Below are 23,260 nucleotides of genomic sequence, written 5' to 3'. Positions count from 1 at the left end.
CTTGATCTCTTTAGTTCAAAATGGAATGAACATCAACATTGTTATTAACCTCGTTTAGTATGATTTCATATCAAATCAACATCTAATGAATACACCTAAGTGATCAGGGGTCGGGGCACAGAGGGGGGAGGGGCACGGGGAGGGGGGAGTGATGCAGAATGATCATACATGGAAGTGGCTTTTTAAGTCCAAATGTCTACATTGATGTAATATTGACAATAACCATGATGAAATTTCAACATTTGTTGAGTTTTTGCCAAAAATGTGAGTAAATAATATCCATGCATTGAAGTGAATCCTAAAGCACATCATATAAACATCTTTTGCTCCAAAATTATCAAAATTGCCCAAGCATTTGTATTTATATTCTTGCTAAGATTATGGAGTAATGCATATGTGTGTGTGGGGGGGGGGTTGAAGGAGGTGGTCTGGGAGGTGGTAGGGGGAGTAGAAGAATGACTTTGAAATTATTATGCATTAGTTATTAGATTATTCTCATCAATTGGAAAATTTGGTTTCGGGACAAGATTAGGGTGGTGATTGAAGGAGAGAAAAGTCCTGTCACTGAACAGATTTGGCATAAAAAATATCCAAGTTCATGTTCTTAACCTTAGCCTTAAATATATAAGAAACAAATGTAATCCTTCTCTAACAACTATCTGCATCTAAGGAATTGTTAGAAGTACTTAAGTCACCTGCTAAGGAATGGTTTGTTCTAAATAAATAAATAAAGTGGATGTATTTTTTGATACATGTGTTGAATTTTTTTTTAAATATTTTGTTTGATGAGTTTTCTGCAAGCTGCCTAACAAGGTAGGATATATTTTGATGAAAAGAAGGCAGTAGTTGGGATTGAACCAGGGACCTTCTGCTGCCAAAAATTTTTCTCTACCACTAGACCATTAGGTAGGAGAAAGCTTTTGCTTGTTTTTCACATATTTAAAGATCCAGTTGTTTGGACTTAGAGTTTTTATAAAACATTTTCTCCACTGATCCTTGTTGGGGGGGGGGGAACCTTGTCAGGGGGGAGGGGTACCGGCAAACTCCCTTTTCCGCGTGGGAACCTTGTCAGGGGGAGGGGGCCGGCGAACTCCCTTGGCCGCTTGGGAACCTTGTCAGGGGGAGGGGGGAGGGGTGCCTTTTGGGTCGTCCTTTTGCAGCGATTCCTCACCCTGGACTTGGAACCAAGCCGATCAGAATTGTCTAATCACCTATGGAGCAACCAATCACACCATTTTGGTTCCCAAGGCATAAAACTTTGTTTCTTACCTTTATACTTCCATGTCCTCCAAAGAACAGAAAATTAAAAGGCCCTGTTTGGACTTGACCCATAGACATGCCTACACTTGGGTTTGAACCCAAGACAAGGTGTTTGTCAGGCACAGAGCACTACCACTGCACCACTGTATCTGTTGAGAAATAATGCTCGTTTCTAATATTTAAAGTTCATAATAGAAGGAAAGAAGTATAAGAATAGAAAAAGGAAAACTGCCTTAACTGGGTTTTGAACCCAAGACATTGAGTTTGTCAGGTACAGAGCACTACCACTGCACCACTGTATCTGTTGAAAAATGTTAATCGTTTCTAATATTTAAAGTTGATAATGTAAAGGAAAGAGGTATAAGAATAGAAAAAGGAAAACTGCCTTAGCTGGGTTTTGAACCTTAGACATTGCGTTTGTCAGGTACAGACACTACCACTGCACCACTGTATCTGTTGAGAAATAATGCTTGTTTCTAATATTTGAACATAACAATGTAAGGAGACTGAAAAAAAAAAAAAAACTCAATTGCTTGTGGTAGAAGTCCATTGCAATAAAGTAATAGAAACTTCAATGCATTTTTGCATTCTGGTTATAAGAGCACTGGTTTTGCCCTATCTAGAATTAATTGTTGTGACGACATCAGTTTGCAATCTTTTGGAGTTATTTTTCTGGACTAACCCTTGGTCACTTTTGTTTGTTTTTCGCAGAACTCCCTCGCACAAGACGACGATGGGCGAACAGATACGACAGGTACCACAGAAAACAATTCCATTCACCACGAGAAAGACAGCGGGGTGGGCAGGGCAACAGATGAGAGCGTGAGAAACGACAGCGATGGGGGTGAAGATGGCAGCACACGCAAATACCCACTGAGCATGAACAGTGGAGATCTGAGGTACAGCAACGAAAGCTTCACCTCCAACGAACTTGTAGAACACGAGTTACATGGGGGCCACGGGCTGTCCGTTGCAGATTGTCAGAAATTTCAAGCCGCTCTGGAGAGCAAATGTGATAAGCACGTACGTAGCGACACGGACGAGAGTTACCAGGGTAAAGAGTCAAAGGTCATGAGACTAGGGTCAGACTCAATGGACACTACAAGCCAGAGTGGAGACTCTCTAAATAGGCCTGCAAAGTTAGTAGGGCCGGATAGCGAGCACAAACTTGATTCCTTGATTGAATCAATTAAAAGTCCAGAGGAGGATGTTTGGCTGCATAAGTCCAAGCCCGGTGTGTCGCCCTCTCTTTCAACTGGCAGCTCCATAAGCGACGTCAACGTTCTAACCGATGTACTGACAGACGTCACATCTATGAGCAGTACTGTGTCGGGCCCGTTAGATAGTAATAAATTAGGAAGCCCTAAGAGAAAACATTCAGAAAAGAATCCAGAGGACGAGGATTCTTCTCACATCAGTCTTTTAGACAAGACGCAACGTAAAAGTTCACAGGGAAGTGCATCTCGCCAGCACCGAGCCCCTAGAACAGTTCCAGGTAGTCCGGGGGGCCATAGAAGCAAATCGTCGTCTAGCTCTAGAGAAAGACCAAGGAGTTCTAGTTCGTCGGGATCCTCCAAAGATAAAACTAAGGAAAACAAAGACAAAGTACCTCTTGAAAAGATTCCGCCCCTGTCAAGCGCCTTGCCATACCCCCGTCGCCCTTGCACGAACCCCCACATAAGGGCCCAAATACTCAAAAAGAACCCTTATTTGATGCAACAAGTTGGAAATGCAAATGTTAACCTCTTTTCTCAAAACTTGAAATTGAAGCATCAAAACTATTTCTTGAGGAGGAACTTAGAGACTATGGGTTCCATGCAGAGCCTTCAGTCTGTACCGAGCTATGCTAAGCATTATAGAAGTTACATGCATCTGGTGAAGCAGAACGAGGAAAATCTAGGGAAGGAAGACAACAGGGCGAAGGAAGCTAAGGAGAAGGTAGCCACGGAGTGGAAGGTCAAAATCAGGAGTGACGGTACGAGGTACATAACCAGGAAGACGTCGACCAGAGACAGAGTCTTGAAAGATCGAGAGAACAAACTCAGAGAAGAGCGGTGCGGGCTGACCACCGACGACGAGGCGGTCAGCGAGATGAAACTCGGCAAATATTGGAGCAGGGAGGATCGAAAGAAACACTTTGAGAAAGCTCGAGATCAGAAGAGGCGGCGAGAGTTCATGCATAGAGCGAGGATGGAATGTCTCCAAGAACAGGCAGAGGATGAAAGCAGGAGAGAACCAGATATCGTAGAACTCAGTCGGAAGAAGATGCTCAAGAGAAAAGGTCGCAAGCTCATGCTGGATGATTTCACCACCGTTCAGGAGATGTTAGTGCATGCTACGAAAGGCAGCCCAGACTCCTCAAGGGACTACAACCCACTATTGAATGTCACGATGGTGTAGAAGGTTTTTAAATGCGTTGTTATTATCTTGCTAAAATGGGAAGCCACGATTGTATTCCCTATCCATTCACAGAGATCTTACTCTGTGTCTGCTACACTCCCTGATCAAAGTCACGTCGCTTGGTCGACTCTATACATTTAGTGAATTTTTTCTCGAATTAGTCGATCCATTCCTCAGAACGGTGATAGTCAACATATTCAAATACTATAAAATTCTCATTAAATAAGGGATATGAACCGGTCTGACATTTAAGTGACCTTTCGGTGTTTTTGTCTTATATTCGTCCGTTATTCGTCGTTTGATATCGTAGATTAAGCATGTTTTTAACGGCGATGCTGATTGATTCTTTATTGTAATCTGACCTTGTGTCTGCTGTACTCTACTACGGCCTTAGACTTTCCCATAATAGCAGCTGTTGTATCTTAACAAGTGAAAGAATGATCGTGGCCGGAACTTTTAATGATGGACGAGTACGTTCAGGGTAAATAAATACACAGAAGGTTCAGTACAGTGCAATTCTCGATTTGATAAAGCCAAATAGCTATTAAATTTCACATTGTATGGAATCATATGGGGTACAGATCTTAAGTAGGTGTTGAAATATCCTCACCCACCTAACTTGGACCAAAATTGGTGTCGAGCAACCTCAATGTTTAGTGAAGGGGTAGCTTGGTGTCCAAGTAAAGGTTATGCTAGAAAGTCAAATAACATGGTTTAATCAGTCCAGCTGTGAGGGGGGGGGGGGGGCGACACTGATAACTTTTAAGAATGATGTATGTCACTGACATGAAAATCTTTGTGAATTTTTTATTTTGTGGCTAAATTATCAGAAGCATTTCAATATTGGTACAGACACCTGGGGTGATTTTCACTAATATAACAATACAGATTAAAAGTAGTTTGCAATACATTTAAGATATTTTTAACTATACTAGTTTCTACATAACATAACCATGTTTTACTTTTGGCTTAGTCATGTGACAAAGAGATTTGTAACGAAATGAAATAAATGCTTCCGTACGTGTATATATATTAAACTGTACATAAGAGATAGCTACTTACTCAGAAAGGAAAATGTGGTATATGGTTTTATTATATCGATTGTTTTGTTATCAGATGGTTTATGTTGCCAGGTAATTTATATATGATGGCAAATGGCATAGCTATTTAGAGTATGCATGTTGAAAGTAAGATTATTTAAACTAAACAAAGAATAAATAAGTTGGTATCTTTCAAGGATTATAGCTGGTGGCAAAACATGTCTTATTCCTTCCAAGATGTTGCTACCTTTCCTTCAAGATACCATCTCTATTGGTCCTCTGTATGATGGGGGAAAACATTCTCATTCCATTTGGGGATTTCCCTTCACATAATATAAGTCTGAAGATTTGATCAATTGCATTATACATCTATATTTCTCTTTATTTATTCATTAATGCTGAACTTATAAAATATTGAAGCTCTTTTAACATGACCTAATTTGGTAGTGAAAACTATAATCACAGATTTACAAAATGGGATATCTCCCACTTGCGAGCCAGATTTTTCTAATGTGTCGGGGAGTTTCTTATGTATCGGAAGTCTTCACAAAGGTAGCTTATGCTATTTAAATATTGAACGTTTCTTATTTTTGCAATCTGTTCTACAGTAGAAATTCATCCACATGTTATAATAAAGGTTGTTTTTAACTTGCCTTTTTGAAAATATACCCCATCATACCTTAATTTACATTGATGGCACAGCATAGTTTAAAACGTAGGAACATTAGACATGATACAATGCTGGTTTTATCCCAACAGTCGAAATATATTAACGTCTTCATTTATCATTAGGTCTACATTATAGATTTGCTGAACATTTTAATACACTAATAACAAAACTAACATTTATGTGTGTGACTGACAGTCTTGAATTTTTGAAAATTGCACACCTTTGAAAATTGCTTCTAAATGTTCTTCCATGAAAATTTTTCCCTTGTATTAATATTAATCATTCACTCTTACTGGATTATGACATTTTATATAACTTGGTATTGATATGTATCCAGCCATGGGGCATACAGTACTGAGCATATAGATCAATACTTATTTATGCTGATGCAGGGAATTACCTTACGTACTACATCAGAACAGACAAGATTCTTTACAGAATTTTATCTACTCTTGGACAAAATGTACAAAAAGTTGGAAAAACTTGAAAAAAGTACATTAATTAGTGAACTAGTCTTGCCCCCAAAATATGCAGAAAAAATTACACATTAAATCGTGTTGAAAACACTTTTGGAAATCCAGTGTTTTTTTCCGAAATCTTGGACGTGGAATTTTTGAAGTGGACTATTTATTCTTGCATGTATTACACATTGGTTTATTTTTATTTAAAAGTGGTGTCATCAAACTTTTTGTATGTTCTTTGTTATTGTGCAGTCTTGTATAAAACTATATTATTCAAGACAGATGGAAGCTAGAAATTCCAAAGTTTCAAGTAGATAATGTAAAGAAGATATTTAATCTATTATTCTTATTATGATTTAATATTAGAATTACAATAGTGTAATTTAAACTTAAAAGGATGCTTCATATACTTGTAAAGTTCTTCTTTTTTTTTTCTCTGAAGTTTTTGACCAAAATGAAGATTTTATTGTACATTTTACTTACTCCTTCAATATGATTTTTGCATTGTACTTTTTTCTCTTTCTTTCCCCCTCATTGTGACAAAAAATTATCTTGCATGTAAGGAAATTAAAAAAAAATAAAGGTTACTTTATGTTACTGAAACATTCAAGACAAGCTGAAAGAAAATACAAAACGATAAAGAAGAAAACTACCTATTTTCAGTATGTTGTTGCTTTTTTAATGTTCTTTTTGTGACTCGGCACCCTTTTCCTGACACCATTGCAGTCACTTCTGTTGTAATTATTGTAAAACCAAGTATTTTTCACAAGTCTTGGGAGGGTAACAATACCTATTTTGACAACAATTTACAAAGCCGCCCTATCCCATCCCAGCCAACCAGTGTTATCATATGGCTCTCTGGGGCTGCTGCACTTTTCATCACGGTTCTATGGATGTCTTCAGATTGGCTTTAGAATAATTATTGAACACAAATTGATATAGCAGTTGTAGCGGTGATTGTAGGGTGTTAGTGGAAGGTTAGGGGTGTGAAGGGTAGGACTGACATTAACCAAATGTATATGTATGTATGGACTGCATTTTGTTGGTTCTCTCTCAAACATGCTCTATGTCTTATATTAAATCAATGAATGCCATTACATATATATTAAGAAACAAACATAAAACAACACAGAAACAGAAAAGAAATATAATACCGAAACAATTCCAATAACTTCCCAAATTTAATACTATATCTTTCATTAGGAATTTAACCTCTCAAACAATTTTAATGTACACAGAACATTTCCGGTGCGTAACACTGATTGCATCGTATATCAAAATGAAAAGGACACTTTACAATACAAAAAAGGGCAGTAGTTCAACTACCTAATAACATTTTTGGTATAGGGGATCATTCACCATTTTAAAGAAAACATATAATTTTTTTTTAATGTTTATCCTGTTAAGGGTCATGCCATAATGAATATCAAGAAGAACCACCAGTATTTATTATCAATGATGCTTATCCAGCAAGGCACTAACTAGTGACAGAATGTGACGGACAATTTTGAACTCAAATCACAAAGCTGACAGGTTGGAATATTTCCAATACCTTTTTTCCCCTGCACATGTCTCCATTTAATAGAAACCTCGTCTAGAGTCCACTACATCCGTGGCAAACAAATCTCTAGGAGATGTTAGTTACCGTTCCAACGTCAGGTCTACTAGAACTCTAGTGGTGGCGCTATATCACTTTATGATATGCCATACAGTACAGAGTCCTGCATCAAGCTCAAATTTAGTGTGCAATGGTACTAGGCTGAATGTTCATAACATTCTAGTGTAACCTCATAACACCAAAGAGTTGCACAATTTGGATACAATTTACTTATATTTAATGAACAGTTGATTAGCTACTCATTTCCAAAGTGAGAATTGGCAAGACCACTTTCTGGAGAAAGAAAAACTGGATAACAAGAGTTGAGCAAATTGGAGAACCAGGATGTCATAAAGTATCCTTTATGATACTGACCATTTTAATTTTAAGTGTTGGTTCACACATAGAGAATCAATCATGTGCTAATCTACTACTGTTATAAAACAGGAGACGGAATGGAAAATCACCACAATAAGAAACACTTCCATAGTTGACTGAAAATGCACCATCATTTCTCATCTTGATTTTGTTTTACTTTGGCAAGTGTTAAGAATAAAAGGTATGGTATGACAGAGTTTACCATATATATATATGCCATCAGCAATATGGCATACTTTGAAACATTATGATGGTCTTAAATCTCTAGCAGTGACTTTCATTTACATAACAAGAGACTAGGAGGTGACCCAGAGTAATGTATCTCAGCCAACCTGCTGAGAGACTGTCAGCACCTTCACTACGTACTATAAACAACTTGATCCGTAACTCTGGTACTTTCACCATTTTGATGTAAAACTGATATCTCATCTCAAAACCATTCCTTTTCTTGTTGTACCATTCCTTTTCTTGTTGTATTGTTCAGTCAGTAAAATGGATGACTAATTAAAAATCAATTGCACAGATGTGGATGGAAATCTCTATTTTTAAGTACAGGTTTAAAAAAGAAACATTTGTGTGCTAACATAAATCAAGTTTTACCAAATACAGCTTTTGTGAGCACCATGCTATCCTGTAGGTCCAATAACTTTACCCTTCTTTACTTAACACACTGTTGTGAAAGTGCATAGATATTGACCAATGCCCCCCCCCCACCTGCCCTGCTAACTGAACACAGTACTGATTATGGTGCACATACTGACTAGTGAAAAGTGCTCAATTATTTAAGTGAATACTTGTGCCTTAACTAAAGAGAAGTTTGATAAACAATTCTAAATCCTCACTTGAAGAAAGTTACAAACTAGATATAACATTTTGGGCACATTTTGGAGTGTCCTTTCCTTTTTGCAACAATGATGCATTTTACAAACGCCACTGCCATCTCTTCACCAATTTTTCTTATAAAAATGTATCCCTGCAATAAGAAAAGAAAAAACCTAATATCGCACACAGGGTAATGTAATTACAGTGTGAAAGACCCTCAGTGCTATCTTTGCTACTATCCCACCTATGAACTTGCAATGCAGCATAAACATCCATGGTCTTGAAGCAGCACTGCCAGTGTGCGGTATAACCCTAACTCCTAGAAAAAGATTTCACATCTCATAACTCATCGTGATCAGCATCCTGTAATTGACAAGAGAGAAAAAGGAGTTTAGGACAAAGTAAATAAATAAACATTCAACGTCAGCCTAACACACGTTTAGAGCCAGTACAGTACAGTTATTTTGCATGTAAGAAACGGAGCAGATAAGTACAAGTGACTTGTAAAGCTAAATTACCATTAACTTGCAGTTTTGCAAACCAGACAAGTACAAATTACGAAACAGTGCACCATATTACTGGAGTGAACCTGGTGCAAAGGGGAACATTGATATGTTATTAAGTCATGCACACAACCACTGATTTAATGTTTTCTGTTATGAAAACATGCAGAAAATCTAATTATTGTCTCACCTCTTCTCCTTCGACCTCTCCATCACCTTCCTCTTCCTCATCGTCATCCTCTTCTTCCTCATCCTCTTCTTCCTCCTCCTCCTCTTCATCTTCATCTTCATCATCTTCCTCTTCTGGTTCCTCCTCAATCTATAACAAAGAACGAGACCACAAAAACTTAAAACCAGACAACCAGCGGGTTTAGTTATTCTTTGACAAATTATTATCACATTTCACATAAACGCTGCAACAAGTATGATGTTCAACTTAACAGCAAACACACATACAATCACTATCACAAATTTCTTTGTATGATACAACATGTGCTGACTTTCAAAATACTACCACAACATTTCAATATAAAAACAAAATGAGAATGAAACATATGTAACCTCTTATGTTCAAACTTGGACAAATCACAAGTTAAAAAGTCAAGGAGAAAAGAATCCCAACAAATATAATTGTATATGCACCTCTGATGATATGGGTTATGTTTTCAAGGAATAATCACTTACAATCACTAGGGTTTATTTACCTTTTCATCCAAATCTATGTCCATGCTGAGCCTTAGCATCCTTTCGATACGTCCAGCAAAGGCAGCGGAGTCTTCCAGCATGAACCCAGAACGGAGTACAGCGGTTTCAAAGAGAACCTCCGCAAGATCTTTGGCAGTTTGGCTTTCACCATCCTCCTCGACTTGAGCAGCAAGTTTCTTGATCAGAGGATGTCGAACATTGATCTCAAGAGTCTTCTTCTGGCCTTTGTAAAATCTAATGAGCAACAGATAAAAGTAATAGCATTGGTTGTTCCAAATCACTATGAGGCAAAAGGCAAAGTCGAAATTGTTAAAAAGACCTCTAGATGGCAAAGGGGGGGGGAGGGGGGGGGGTAGCATGGTGTCCAAGTAAAGGTTACACTAGAAAGTCAAATATCATAATGTAATTAGTCTGGCTGTGAGGGGCAACACTGATGACCTTTCACAATGATGTATGTAACTGACATGTAAAGCTTTTCAATTATGTTTGTGAATTTAAAATTATCAGAAGCATTTTCAACATAGGAAGATGTTTTTCTGAAATTGTGTTGGGGCAGGTCATGGAATTTTTGACTGTTTATTCTTGCATGCATTGCACATTTTGCACTACACTTAAATGAGGATGCTTCTTTTTCCTTCTCTGAATACATACCTTGTTATTTACATGTATCATCCTAACACTAATTATGCTAGACCTTGCCAGGACATCTACATAACCAACTTAACTGTAAGTTAACAAATTTCAAGTGATATTTTGTTACTACTATACTTCTCTTTCTGTTAAAATGCTTGAGACAACTTTAAATTGATCATAACCAAACAATTTGAACTATTACCGCCCCGCCACACTTAATTATCATATTGAGGATATAATAACTTACGAGGAACTGTCACTCCCTGGTTGAGAGTATGCCTGAGAGAGCATGATCCTTTCCATGTTACCAGACCATCCATAGGTACCAGCGACCAAAGCACATGGTGTCTCAGTCAATCGGCTACTGATCTTAGCATCTTTAATCTGTGGAGATTTATCAAGCATAAGAGAAACCAGAAGTAAGCTTGTTAGTTTGTTTAAAGAGTTTGCCAGCCAGAGCAACACTACACGTACTCTGGTGGGCTCATGTGTAACAATGTAGCATTACTCCGTGGCATAGCTAGCCAAAGGCAGATTTCTTAGTTCTCACTAAGATACAATACCAACTCAGGAAAGTTTACAAATTTTGTGTTTTAAAATACTATGGTTAAGGTGTACAAAAAGTCCAATAAAATGCAACACATGTATAGCAATTTGCCCGTTTTGCAAAGGAAAACGTGAATCATCTCTGTGGGACACAGTTTTACTATTTTGAGTTAATCCATTTATAAGTTGCTATGTAACATACAAATGGATGTAAAACTGAAAAGCATTCTTGGTTTATCTTTTTTATTTCCTATCTGACTAATGTAGAGCAAGTAAGTTAAATTTGTCCAAGAATTAAGTGAGAACCAGAGAAGATTTGTAGAAATACCTTGTGGGCATTAACCATATCATTTACTCACAAGGATTTTGCAGAAAGAACAGTCTTTCTTTGTGAAATATAGAGATATTTTACCAACTTTGAGCTAGCTAAATCCCTTTCAATAATTGTTCAGAAGTTACATGATATTGTTCATATATTGTGCAATATTTTTGAGAAAATATTATGAAATTTTATGAAAATATTATACTAAAAAAACAAGATCAAACAGAAAAAAAAGAAACTTAACAGAAATCCAAGGGAAAGAAATACCAACCTTATCTTTCAAAGCAGTTTCCTTCAGCCATTCGGTCAAGCCTTCATATTCCTTCTCTAGTTCTTCTTTCCTTTCCTTGGCTTTCTCAGATTCATCTAAGACGAGACCTTCTTTGGCAATGTTCTGGAATTTCTTTCCTTCAAATTCTGGCAATGACTGGATGCAGTATTCATCAACAGGTTCTGTGAGGTACAAAACTTCATATCCCTTCTTCAATAGCTTTTCTGAAAATGGTGATGATTCAACCTGCAATGTAAGGAGATAAAAAATGGTTCGTTTTTTCCCAAAACTTCTATGAAACTAAACATTCTTATGTCTCCTGGTGAGCCATTTGTTTTTACTTCTTAACAAATATCCCCAGAATAGTAAAGATCCTCTGATGAATTTTCATCACAGGAGTCAGGTAAAGTTGTAACCTAACTTTCCACAAATGCATAATCTCCTCGAACTATGCTTAAAGTATCATGGTTAAGTTTTAAAATGATTCTTACTATTCCCTCCTTCCCACAATTTGACATCATTTCCACAATTTGACAAATAATTCAGAACTCATTGTCCACAATTATGTTAGTCATTTCTTTGGTCAAAAAGTGCCATGTAAAGTATAAGCACAAAATTATTTCTATTATTAAAAAAATATTTATATAATATATTTATATATATTATAATATATTTTATAATATATAAATTATATTTATTATCTGTATTGGCTCACCTCCTGTCTGCTGCTGCCTGCCATGAAGTAAATGTGTTCCTGTTTTTCCTTCATCCTCTCCACATATTCTTCTAAACTAGTGTATTCTGTGTCAGAGTTAGAAGACTGGAATCTAACCAACTTTGCCAAACGAGTTCTGTTGCTGTGGTCCTCGATGACTCCGAGCTTGATGTTGGTTCCGAATTCTTTCCAGAACTTCTCGATGTAATCATCTGCATCAATCTTTTTAATCATATCCAGTGTCTGTGTCAAAAACAAGAAAATGCAATTACAATCCACATATCAGAATAATTTCTTTTTTATTGTTCAATGTAAGAGAATTGAAGACATTGATATATAATCAGAGAGACAAATTATGCAAAAGAAAATATTTTGCTATACACATTATATTTGATACATACAAGGTTTCATTTTTAGGTTTTTCACATCTGTCTGATGATTATAGCATGACAGTGTGGGATGAATGATAACAAGTCTATACAGAGTTACTGCACTCTACACCATACTTTAATACTGGAAATTGAAACAGTACAAACTACAAGGGCAGAAACCCAAAAGAAATGTCCACTATGATAGACTAAATTCTTCAGGTTCCTTGTATAACTAAATGTAGCCCTTCCCTTTAGGAAAACGGTGTAAATCTATTCAGCGGAAAACTGGACACTGTTCAGAAAATCATAACCAATGACATTCAATCACCATTTCTCTCCTTTCTATATTTAACTCAGGTTTTTATGAACAAATTGTGACTTACCTTCCTGACAAGTTTCTTTTTAATGACTTTCAAAAGTTTGTGTTGCTGCAGGGTTTCCCTGGAGACATTGAGAGGCAGGTCATCAGAGTCAACAACACCCTTAATAAAGCTTAAGTACTTGGGCATCATATCTTCAAAGTCCTCAGTGATGAATACCCTCCTCACATACAGCTGTAGGGAAGAAGATAAACCAATGGATTCTTTCATGATGGCAGGAATGCAATGACAACAGTGAGTGCAATGACGAAGCAAATCCCTTCTAAAACACCAGTTTGTTATCCCCAATGCCTTCTTTCACCTACGCAGTCAACTCTCTAGGTATACTTGTTAAATCACTGCTGAGATGAATTAATTATCCATAACAAGAACAGTTTACAAAACACACTTCCTGTTAGAATATCTTTATGCCCAAGATTTTAGCAGCAATAGTTCACAAAGGGTGAATTTACAACTGACAAAAAATCTAAAACTCATAAAAAATACCAGAGAAAAACCCAAGATTTTCTATAGATTTAACATGAGCCCTCCTGTACACATTATATCGATGGTAGCTTACCTTAATGCTATCGAAATGTTTGCCATAATCTTTGAACATCTCACTTGGGGCTTTGCCAGGTACAAACAGGATAGACTTGAAGGTCACTTCACCTTCAACATTGAAGTGAGTTTTTGTTAGTGGATCATCAGAATCCTTGGTGAATGACTTGTAAAACTCACTGTACTCCTCATCTTCAATTTCCCTTGCACTGTGAGAAAAGAATACAATGATTAAAAGTTAACCTATTTACTATTCTAAAGGTATGTATAACATATTAGTAGAAAGAGCAATTGGGAAACACTGCTATACCTTGAGTATTGAGAGGTAGTTTATCTCCTAACGAAGGAAAGCATTTAAGTATATTTCCATCTTGTATTTTAAATGTTTCTCTATATGTGCAATTTTTTGTATGTAGATGAAGAATGATAATTTGCTGAATAAAATCAAATCAAATATGAGAATAGGAAAATCTATGGGTCTTGATATTAAAAGTCACAAGTCAAGGAAATACACTCATGAGTTTTGTAGGTACTTTGGGAGTGATAAATACAATGGATTCCTTCTAGACCTGGATTAACTTGATCAAACCAGGAACAATGACTGACAAATGAGCTGTTGGAATTGTAAAGTAAAGTAAACCAACTCATGAACCATTCTACCTAAATCTGTTTATCTCCCTGAAGAGTGAAAATGGAATGTTGCTTTAACTAGCTACTACATCTAAAACACAAATACTATTTTTGCAATACTTGGGTTTTATGATAACCTTTGTTGTGCTTCTATTCAATGATTTACAGGGGAATACATCTGCAAGGAATAGGCAGATGAATATCGTCACTGACATTACTTCGTTTACACTGAAGATAAATAATGCACATTGGATCACTACTGTGCAGTAAACTGTTTTTAATATTTTTTGGGATGAATATGTAACAATATAACATCGAATTTAAGCAACAAAATATTAACCGGGCACAAAATATCATACACACCACAGAACTTTTTAAATTGCTAGTATCAATAAAAAAAACCTTAGCACAAATGCAAGAATTCAATAACACAATTAATCCTCCCACAGTTCTAAGAAACATAACGAAACTAATCTAAATGGCTCAATGATGACTTCAGGCAGAGGGAGCACTCACTTTCTAGTCCAGATAGGTTTGTTGCCATTCATTAGTGCCCAGTCCCAGGTGGTCTTCTCAACAGATTTGGTCTTTGGCTTGTCTTCTTCCTCTTCCTCTTCCTCTACTTCCACATCTACAACAACAACAACAACAAGGGGAAGATGAGTACAACATTAAAGGGTGTGAAGACTCGCGCAAAAAGAAACGTCTAATGCCGGCAATTTGACCTAGTTTCGAATGAGGTGTAACAGAAGTGTTAAACACCACCATCGATCCCAGAAAATACACACACAGCTTGCTACCGTCGGTAATTAGACACTAGTGTACAGTCAGTACATACAGCTGTGGTCAATACCCACAACAAAGTATACAAACGATACAGCGATGGACATCTAAGGTCCAGCTTAAGATAACATTGAAGGTATCACGTTTCATTACTGTCTGCATTTTGTAGCGACATAAAACAAATCGTCACTTGCAAGCAACAGAAAGTTAACTTTCTGAGATGGCCGCATGCGGTTTGGGGTGAGTCTTCAATGCCTTTAATCATGCAAGGATGTAAAAAAAAAATCGAAGTAGAAAGAATGACATTGCACAATAATCCAGCAGATTAAGCTGCCTTATGGGTAAAATGACAATAATATAGCTTCCAACCCTGATTTTGCATGGTAAGTTAGGATATATATAGGTCATGGAAATTGGCGCAGGTCGAGACTTAGAGTTCATCTCTCATAATTGATAGATGGATTAAAATGAGCCTCTTTTATTGTTACCTTCATCTTCTTCTCCTTCTTCTTTAGTGTCTTCTTCTTTTGTATCTTCTACAGCTTCTGCTTCTTCCTCATCATCTTCAATTGGTTCTTCAACAGTTTCAGTCTGGGATGATCAAAATAAAAATCAGGTTACTGTTTCATGCCATTCCTATAGTATCAGATCATATAGCAACAGATATGGAAAAGCAAATAAAATGTTTTCTCCCACGATAGTGATGTTTTAGTCCTGACACTTGGTTAGTTGCCAGGGCAGGATAGGGTTGTAAAGTTAATTGCAAGGTGTCATCCCTTGCAAGTAGGAGCCACTCGTAGGCCCTACCTTGTATTCTACATCCGATACTGACCAACAGTCTGTAATGTTTTACAGGTATTGTTTTTATAAAATATGCAAGTTGTTGGGTAGTAAATCGTGTTAAACAATTGTGTGAAAGAGAATAAGTTCCTGACAGTTGCATGAACCCAAGGACACTTTCTTTACCAGAGACAGTACAGGGAACCTAGCAATTGTTTTATATCATGGCCCCATCTGTCTTCACAAGCTTACATTCTTGCACAATCAATTTGTCCAGTAAAATGTCCATTCCATTTCATGCTTAGCTATCCCAACTTTCTATGAAATGCTGGCTGAACAAGAGAACTGTAGTATGAAGTCAGTGAACCTTACCTTGCTAGACCACAGGTAGATGGGGAAGTTGATGAACTGGCTGTATTTCTTCACCAATTGTTCAATGGTGTCTGCTTCAAGGTAATCGTATGCCTCTTCTTTCAGTAACAAACTGAGATTAAAACAAGCAAGGATTACATTTTAAAGAAAAGAAAACTAAATGAAAGCCACAAAGCTACAAAGTGGTATGGAATGGGATACCGTATGGAGGTTTGCTATACATAGAATAGATATATATTGAGAAGTAATGTCCAGTTCTTTCATAAATGTCATATTCAAAGATGTTGGACATGGTAAAGATTCTACAGCATAAAATTCAGCGAAGAAGAAGAAAGAATTTCCTCTTGTTGGTATTTTGCAAAACTAAATCATTGCTACATTATTAAGACAATTTCCTGCATTTCTTCAAAGATTCCTAATACTAGTAATAAACTTTCTCATTTTAATGTTCATAATTTATTTCAGTAACTTAAGTAAGTACCCAGTGTATCACAACCTGCACAATAATTACAGAGATGACTCTCTTTAAGTACATCTAGCTCCATTATGAACAATGTGTCAACAATTTTAGACTTCTGAATTTAGCAAATGGAAGGTAGAGCAGTTGAAAGGATTGTTCATCGGTGCATTTAGTTACCTGACGGTGGTACCACGAAGTAAAGTATCCCCCCTTGGATCATCTGCGATGGAGTATTCAGCAGAGTTGGATTCCCAGATGTATTGTTTATCACTGTTATGCTTGGAGGTCACAATGACAGTCTCCGAAACAAGGAAAGATGAGTAGAATCCGACACCAAACTGACCAATCAGATCATTTGCCTCACCGGCATCAACAGACTGTTAAGAAAAATTCACAAGTTGTAAAAATAAAAATAAATTCCATTGCTTTAGATATGATCAAAATATTATAAGAAATGTGTCTGGTAGACCACCTTTCTCGCATAAAACATGTTCATTAAGTAACCACCAACTGACCGCATAGAGGAAAATCTTGAAGAATATTTCGAACATTTCATTCAATATTTTGTACATTCAGGATGGAATTAGGTACAAGCTTCTTGAGGACTGTGCTTCTTTAAGGAAGGATTAAAATTTGTACTTACAGCAAGTTTCTCAAAGAATTCACTTGTTCCAGACTTAGCAATTGTACCCAAGTTGTTGACAAGATCGGCTTTGGTCATTCCAATACCAGTGTCTGTGATATGTAACATATGATTCTCTTTGTCAGCCTGTAAGGACAAAAAAATAATGCATCAAACATGTAGCCTAGTGATATTACAAACACCATGAAAGAATGAAGGCTAAATTCCATTGAGCGTTTATAACAGAATCCAACCATGGAGTTGTTATGGAAACTCCCTGATCCAACCAATCAAATTTTATCCCTACTGAGAGCATAGGGCTGAAAACAAGTGAAACATTTAGGGCTGAAAACAAGTATAGTCCTGCAGCACTTTCTTCTTTTTATTGTTCATGAGAGAAAGGGATGTCTGCACTTACAATGGTGGGAAAACTATGTCAATTAGTTTCAAACTTGTCATCAGGACAGTAGTAAGTTTCATACAAAGTTGTTTACCTTTATTTTGATAGATAATTCTTCTGTTGCATCCAGCGCCGTCTTGTCTGTGAGGGATAGTAACCTAATTTTATCCAAGGCATCAGAGGCATTAGAAATCAACTCACGCAAGAAAATCTGTGAAGCAAAACCAGTGAGAGCAAGACATCTTTACCAAGCAACGAACAATCAAAAGATAATTCCTATGATTACCAAATATAATAGCAGCACCTTTACAACATATCCTATTGAATATAATTTATTATGTGCTTACATATAAATCACTATGATACTTTACTTATGTTTTCATTCAACCTCTAACCAAACTATTCCAAACCCCCTGAGTAGGGTATTAATTGAGCCAGTCTTACATAGCACAGCTGAATTCAATGCCAAATGGATAAATTAATACAAAGTTTGAAGATGCATAGCACTTGTTTACACTTAAACCATAATATATAACAAGAGACAAATTCAGAGCCTGCTACATAAGCTGCTACATAAAATTTGATTGCTAACTTATTACCTGGAGGGTAATTTTGAATACACACAGAACTGTACAATACAGAACTTGATAACAACAATTTAGTAGAATCACTCAGTAGCAAAGAGTTCAAATGATTTAGTCATAACCCCTGAATTCATCGCTTCTATAACCAAGCACAATCTTTATCTTCTTACTGCCATTTTGGGTCAAACATGCAAGAGTTCACTTTTTGTGGAGTCATGCCGGTTCAGTAGCATTTGAAGTATACAACTGACTTGATATAAAGCAGTCAGTTATATTAGGAATAAACACACAAATCCATTCTTACCTCTTTGTTCCTGTACAAGGAGTTGATGATAAGTTTCATCATCCTATTAACCTCAGCCTGGAATACATGTTTTTCGGACTGTTCTCTCAGTTCTTTCATCTGTGAAACATTGAGACCGTCTAATTTTATAGCTTCCTCCTCCCTAAATGAGAAAATAGGAAAGTGGGATAGTTATGACAAAAGAAAACAAGAAAAATACCATTCAATCTCATTCTCTACACAGCCGGGTTTCAATAAAATTATATTCTATTTGAATAAACGCCATTAACCAATCATCCAGGTTTTTGAATGTCAACAGATAAGAATATTTTAATGAAAAACTTTTTGGGTCAAACATAGGCTGGTATTTACCAAGCTTTTCCCACCTCAATATGGGAAAAGCTCACAAATGTTTTATTTAAAAACTGTTTCAAACCTTTCATAATTCATTTCAGAAGTACATAAAACCATTTTCAAATGATTAGAAGACAGATAAGAACATTAGAAATTGGGATATATAGTTTACAGTTCACAACAGACTTATAGGCAACAAAATGGAATTTCACAACACCTTGTATTGACTCAACAATACAAATCCTGTATAATCTATATAACACTTTTTATAAATTTGTATGTTACTGGTGTATCCTGAATGTGTTTATTATTTCTCTATGTGGAGTCATGCCAAGAGAGTAGCATTACAAATTTTCATTCCAACACACTGCTAATGACATCAAGCAATGATTGTTTGTATAATGTGAAATCGCAAGCTTTTGAGTATAGTCACCTGACATAAAGTCAGAGTGTTTGCACAATTTGAGTTCTGGAATTCCACTAAAAATTGTGAATGTTGATCCAAGTTTGGACTACTGAAATCTCATTGGCCTACGCTTTGCATATAAAATGAAGGAAAGTGATGAAAATGTAAAACATGTTGGACCAATTCTGTCTTGAATAAACACAAAATTCACTACACAGTTAGAACTTACTCTAGCCATGAAGTAATCCACATTTTACAGGAAGTGATATGTGTGCAACCAACAGAAAAGTACATTTTGTAACCAACAATTAGCAGTCATTTTTCTTTTGCTTTTCAGGTAAGAGTAATGTCTTGATGGCATGTTGTAGTGTCATTTTGACGCTCATTTGTATCAATTACCTTTCAACAACTTCATCATCTGTCTTTGAACCATCCCTGCTTTTGCCAATATCTTCATCGACAACTGGTGCATCTCCATCTACATCAGTTTCAGCTGGAACCAAGCCTATAGATACAAAAAAAGAACATCATTTGTTTCTGATGTTCCTGATTTACACACTTAAATGCAAGTAGGAGTTACGAGGAATGGCTACAGAGGCTGACTTGGCAAAGTGAGAATAAGATGATCCTCTGGCAAAAGACTAGCAACTACTAAAACAAGTGAATGTCAAGGATTGTTAAATGCTGTAATGTTAATGGGAGTAAGAATAGGTTTTGCTAATATGTATACTCTAAATTCCAAACATTTCACAGGGCTTACTAAAGAATATATGACACCTATATCTCCACAAAGTCATGACTGTACTTTACTAACAAGTCCGGATTTTTTTCCGCTTAACCGAGCCAAGTTTCAAAAGACCACGTGCCCATATAGTAATGGTACCAATTCTAGTACCTAGTCATTGTTATGCGATTTTGTTTGGTTGTCAAATGATTGTCAACCAGGAAGAGAAATAACAACAGTATCCAGCTTGCAAAGCAAGGACAGTGTTGAAAACATAGGCCTTAAAACATGTTAGTTTTGGCTTTATAAATAGCCTTAAGAGGATGTGAACTGAAAATTGAAAATTGAAAACTGAAATTGCTGACTGATGTTAGAAGCCGAAAGCAGTTTACAAATTATGTCACATGCAAACCATGATCAACTTGGATGTATAAATAAGCACAGCCTAACATTTCAAAGATAGGACTAATCACTTTGTCTACAAGAAATTGGAAATAACAAAAAATTTTGTAAAACTAAAAGAACACCCTTTACGTAATTCCAGTTTCAATATTCTAATTGAGGCCTAACGTTTGATATTTTTGCATGACATTGTGTTTTGATATCTTTCAGATGCTTCCCTTTGCTCTGTCAGTCTGTGTTATCTAAATTTTTAAGCTTGATGCTACTGTATGAAAATTAGGATAGCCTATGCCTACAAAAGTTGGCAATGACTAAAAAAATTGTTGCAGTTGACACCTTGAGCCTAATAGTAATACTTCATATCATACTAGGCCTACTACTACAAGTTTAGAAACAGGCCTAGTAGGCTGAAGCCTACTAGTAATTACTAGGAAGAGGGCGGAGTCCTTCAGCCATCGGTACTTTTCACCATAAAAAGTGTGCTCTTTCCGCAATAGAAAAAGTGCCATTCCGCCTTGGTACTGTGTATCAATTCTCCAATCTTGTCTTAACTACAATTCGGTCTATCCAGCGATAGTCACATTTGAAGACGTTGTACCTACCTTTCCACGCGATTCAGAGTAAGTTTCACCGATACATTCCTGTACACCACAGTAATAATATCCACTTCTAAAATGTACCTTTCCACCATGGCGGAAAGGTATGGCGGTATGGCACTAGATCCGGCTTACTACTAGTACTAGTTAGGAGAGATAACATAACTAACCCTAGCCTATGTTAAGGTCTAGCCTATGCTGACTAGGCCTAACTTGCATCTATTCTTGTTAGCCTTCTTCATACTTGTCATGTTACATTCAATATCACTCACTACAGTATAGGCAATAGTTTATGAAACTTCCAAATTCTTGCTAGTCCTAGCCTAGGCTAACTATGAAAAGTCTTCCATTGGAACACAGAAAATAACAACATCGTTTTGGTCGTAATCAGTTGCTTTGCCTTAAGTTTAACTGGCCTAACTTTACAGCAGCCCAACACAGGACGCGCTGTTGACTTGCTTGCCTTCCTGATCAGTAAAGCCTAATGTTATTGTCAAGCCTTATTCACTACATTAGGCTAGTATTAATTTCACGTTTTAAGAATAATCAGCGACAGAACTAAGCCAGCAATGATTCGAATGTGGTTCAATTTCATTTGCACATAAAATACCTGTACAAAGCAAGATTCCAAGCAATCCTACGAAAAATAACCACTTCGTCATCTTTACAGTTGGCGAACCTCGGATTTCCACAGCAGTAATGGAAAGAACTGTGCTTCGCTCGGAGTTAATGAAGGCTGACGAGTCTTTAATTTAGGGACACGTTGATTTTCATGTGTTTCTTCGTAGCAGACGATATTTTTTGATAGCAATTTAATGACTGGAGCCAATCAAATGGATACACGCACTGTCATGTGATCAAAGATAGCCAATGGGAATTTCCCAAATCACATTTTGACGGTCTTTCATCACTAGGACGGAGATGTGAGTTGTTAGTTTCCAATTGGTTGAACACAGAAAGCGGTAATCCTGAATTAATAATTTGGCATATAATAAAACTATTTTCCTCATACAGAGAGCAAATTACTAATTTAAATCCTGAGAAGACGATCGTTGAAAAGATACTGGTTTACAAGAGAAGACTATATTAATACGTTTGCATCACACGTTTGAACACAAACATTGAGTGTTTTGCAATAGGGCCTATCTGCTGCTACGGTGGATCAACATCCGAGTTGCAATCCAGCTGTAAGTCCACAGATTTGACTAAGACAATGTTAAAAAATCCCATAAAAGCCGGTAGTGGTTGGGTATGAAATCAAATCTAAGGTAATCTATACAACAATTAACCGTCAACCTCAGATCAATATGATCTAAAAAAGTTGGATTTCCAAAAGTGGGGGTGGGGGACCTCGATCAGTGGGCACACGTTTACCGGGTCCCCGACAGCCGTGCACCCGCTTGGACACACGCTGATGTAACAGATATATATAGGCATGCACCCCCCCCCCCCCCCCTCTTCATATAGACGGACTATTTTTAAGTAAAATGTAGCTCTTCAACCGTATAGTGTATTCAGTATATAGCCCTGGGCGGTCGGATACACTTCCCAACGGATGCCGAACGTTAAGTAGGCCTACCGGAGCTTCGTGTTCAAACTACTGAATGTATTCTTGCAGTAACACTGATACACCAGTACGTACTTGTGATGCATTTATGATTACACAATACTATGAAACTAATCTTCCTACCCGTAAGGATTTCGCACTAGTATAAATTCATTGACGCCCAATCTTAATTTATTCCCCGCCGCAATATAGTCATGCAACACAAAAAAAGATGGAAAACTGGTACATGAACTTTGGCATTTGTGAATGATATAGTAACACGAAATGCTGCACCACTGAACCCACCGCACAACACCCCCTTGCCCAACCTTGACTATATGCCAGTGGTCAATTATAGCCAGGCTACAGCCATGGTCAATTTTGGGTTGCATTATTGTACCTATATATTCGACGTGTCCCACGTTCCACGGCGAACTGACCTACAATGAGAATAAAACAGTTGACATTTTTAACTCAAAACTGAAAATATACTGAATTCAAATCACAAGGCCAGTGTGAATGCAGCGTTATCAATGTATGGTCGCACTTGACTAGATAGGTGTTAAATAGGTGACGTCACTGTTGTTTTGTAAGTCGTATGATAGTACCCTATATTGAACTGGCCCTTTGATATGTTTTTCGGGGAAAATTAATTCTTCTGTCAAATGTGTGTTATTTGTAGACTAACAATCAATGATGATGTA

At 36.8% G+C, this 23,260-nt stretch overlaps 2 protein-coding genes across 6 annotated transcripts in view; one reads left to right on the top strand and one right to left on the bottom strand.

The window, feature by feature from the left end:
• LOC139961695 (E3 ubiquitin-protein ligase PDZRN3-like) overlaps positions 1–8,907 on the top strand; it is a 139,594-nt gene extending 130,687 nt beyond the window's left edge. For all 5 annotated transcript variants that reach the window (XM_071961098.1, XM_071961103.1, XM_071961099.1 and 2 more), the window contains one exon: positions 1,972–8,907. In XM_071961098.1, coding sequence (XP_071817199.1) covers positions 1,972–3,660 — 1,689 coding nt within the window. In that variant the 3' untranslated portion in view covers positions 3,661–8,907. The remainder of the gene's footprint in view (positions 1–1,971) is intronic.
• LOC139961699 (endoplasmin-like) lies at positions 6,994–21,786 on the bottom strand. Its single transcript, XM_071961108.1, has 17 exons — positions 21,621–21,786; positions 19,688–19,793; positions 18,550–18,691; positions 17,756–17,872; positions 17,283–17,408; positions 16,817–17,016; positions 16,180–16,291; positions 15,516–15,618; positions 14,761–14,875; positions 13,634–13,823; positions 13,078–13,248; positions 12,324–12,566; positions 11,609–11,854; positions 10,717–10,853; positions 9,836–10,070; positions 9,322–9,450; positions 6,994–8,991 (listed from the first exon to the last, which is right to left on the bottom strand). The coding sequence occupies exons 1-17, from the start codon at positions 21,670–21,672 to the stop codon at positions 8,968–8,970; spliced, it is 2,448 nt and encodes an 815-aa protein (XP_071817209.1). The 5' UTR covers positions 21,673–21,786; the 3' UTR covers positions 6,994–8,967.
• Positions 21,787–23,260: the final 1,474 nt, after the last annotated feature.

This window comes from Apostichopus japonicus, chromosome 20 (genome assembly GCF_037975245.1).
Source record: "Apostichopus japonicus isolate 1M-3 chromosome 20, ASM3797524v1, whole genome shotgun sequence".
NCBI classification, from domain to species: Eukaryota; Metazoa; Echinodermata; class Holothuroidea; order Aspidochirotida; family Stichopodidae; genus Apostichopus; species Apostichopus japonicus.
The sequence above is the reverse complement of the archived record's forward strand: the minus strand, read 5'-3'. Positions and strand labels throughout refer to the sequence as shown.

What these genes read in the sequence shown, in the direction of transcription:
- LOC139961699 (XM_071961108.1), bottom strand. Translation starts at nt 21,672, where the DNA reads ATGACGAAGTGGTTATTTTTCGTAGGATTGCTTGGAATCTTGCTTTGT. An exon ending in TGGAATCTTGCTTTGTACAG is followed by an intron (nt 19,794 to 21,620) that starts GTATTTTATGTG and finishes TTGTATCTATAG; the next exon opens with GCTTGGTTCCAGCTGAAACT. An exon ending in TCTACCTGTGGTCTAGCAAG is followed by an intron (nt 15,619 to 16,179) that starts GTAAGGTTCACT and finishes TGATCATCCCAG; the next exon opens with ACTGAAACTGTTGAAGAACC.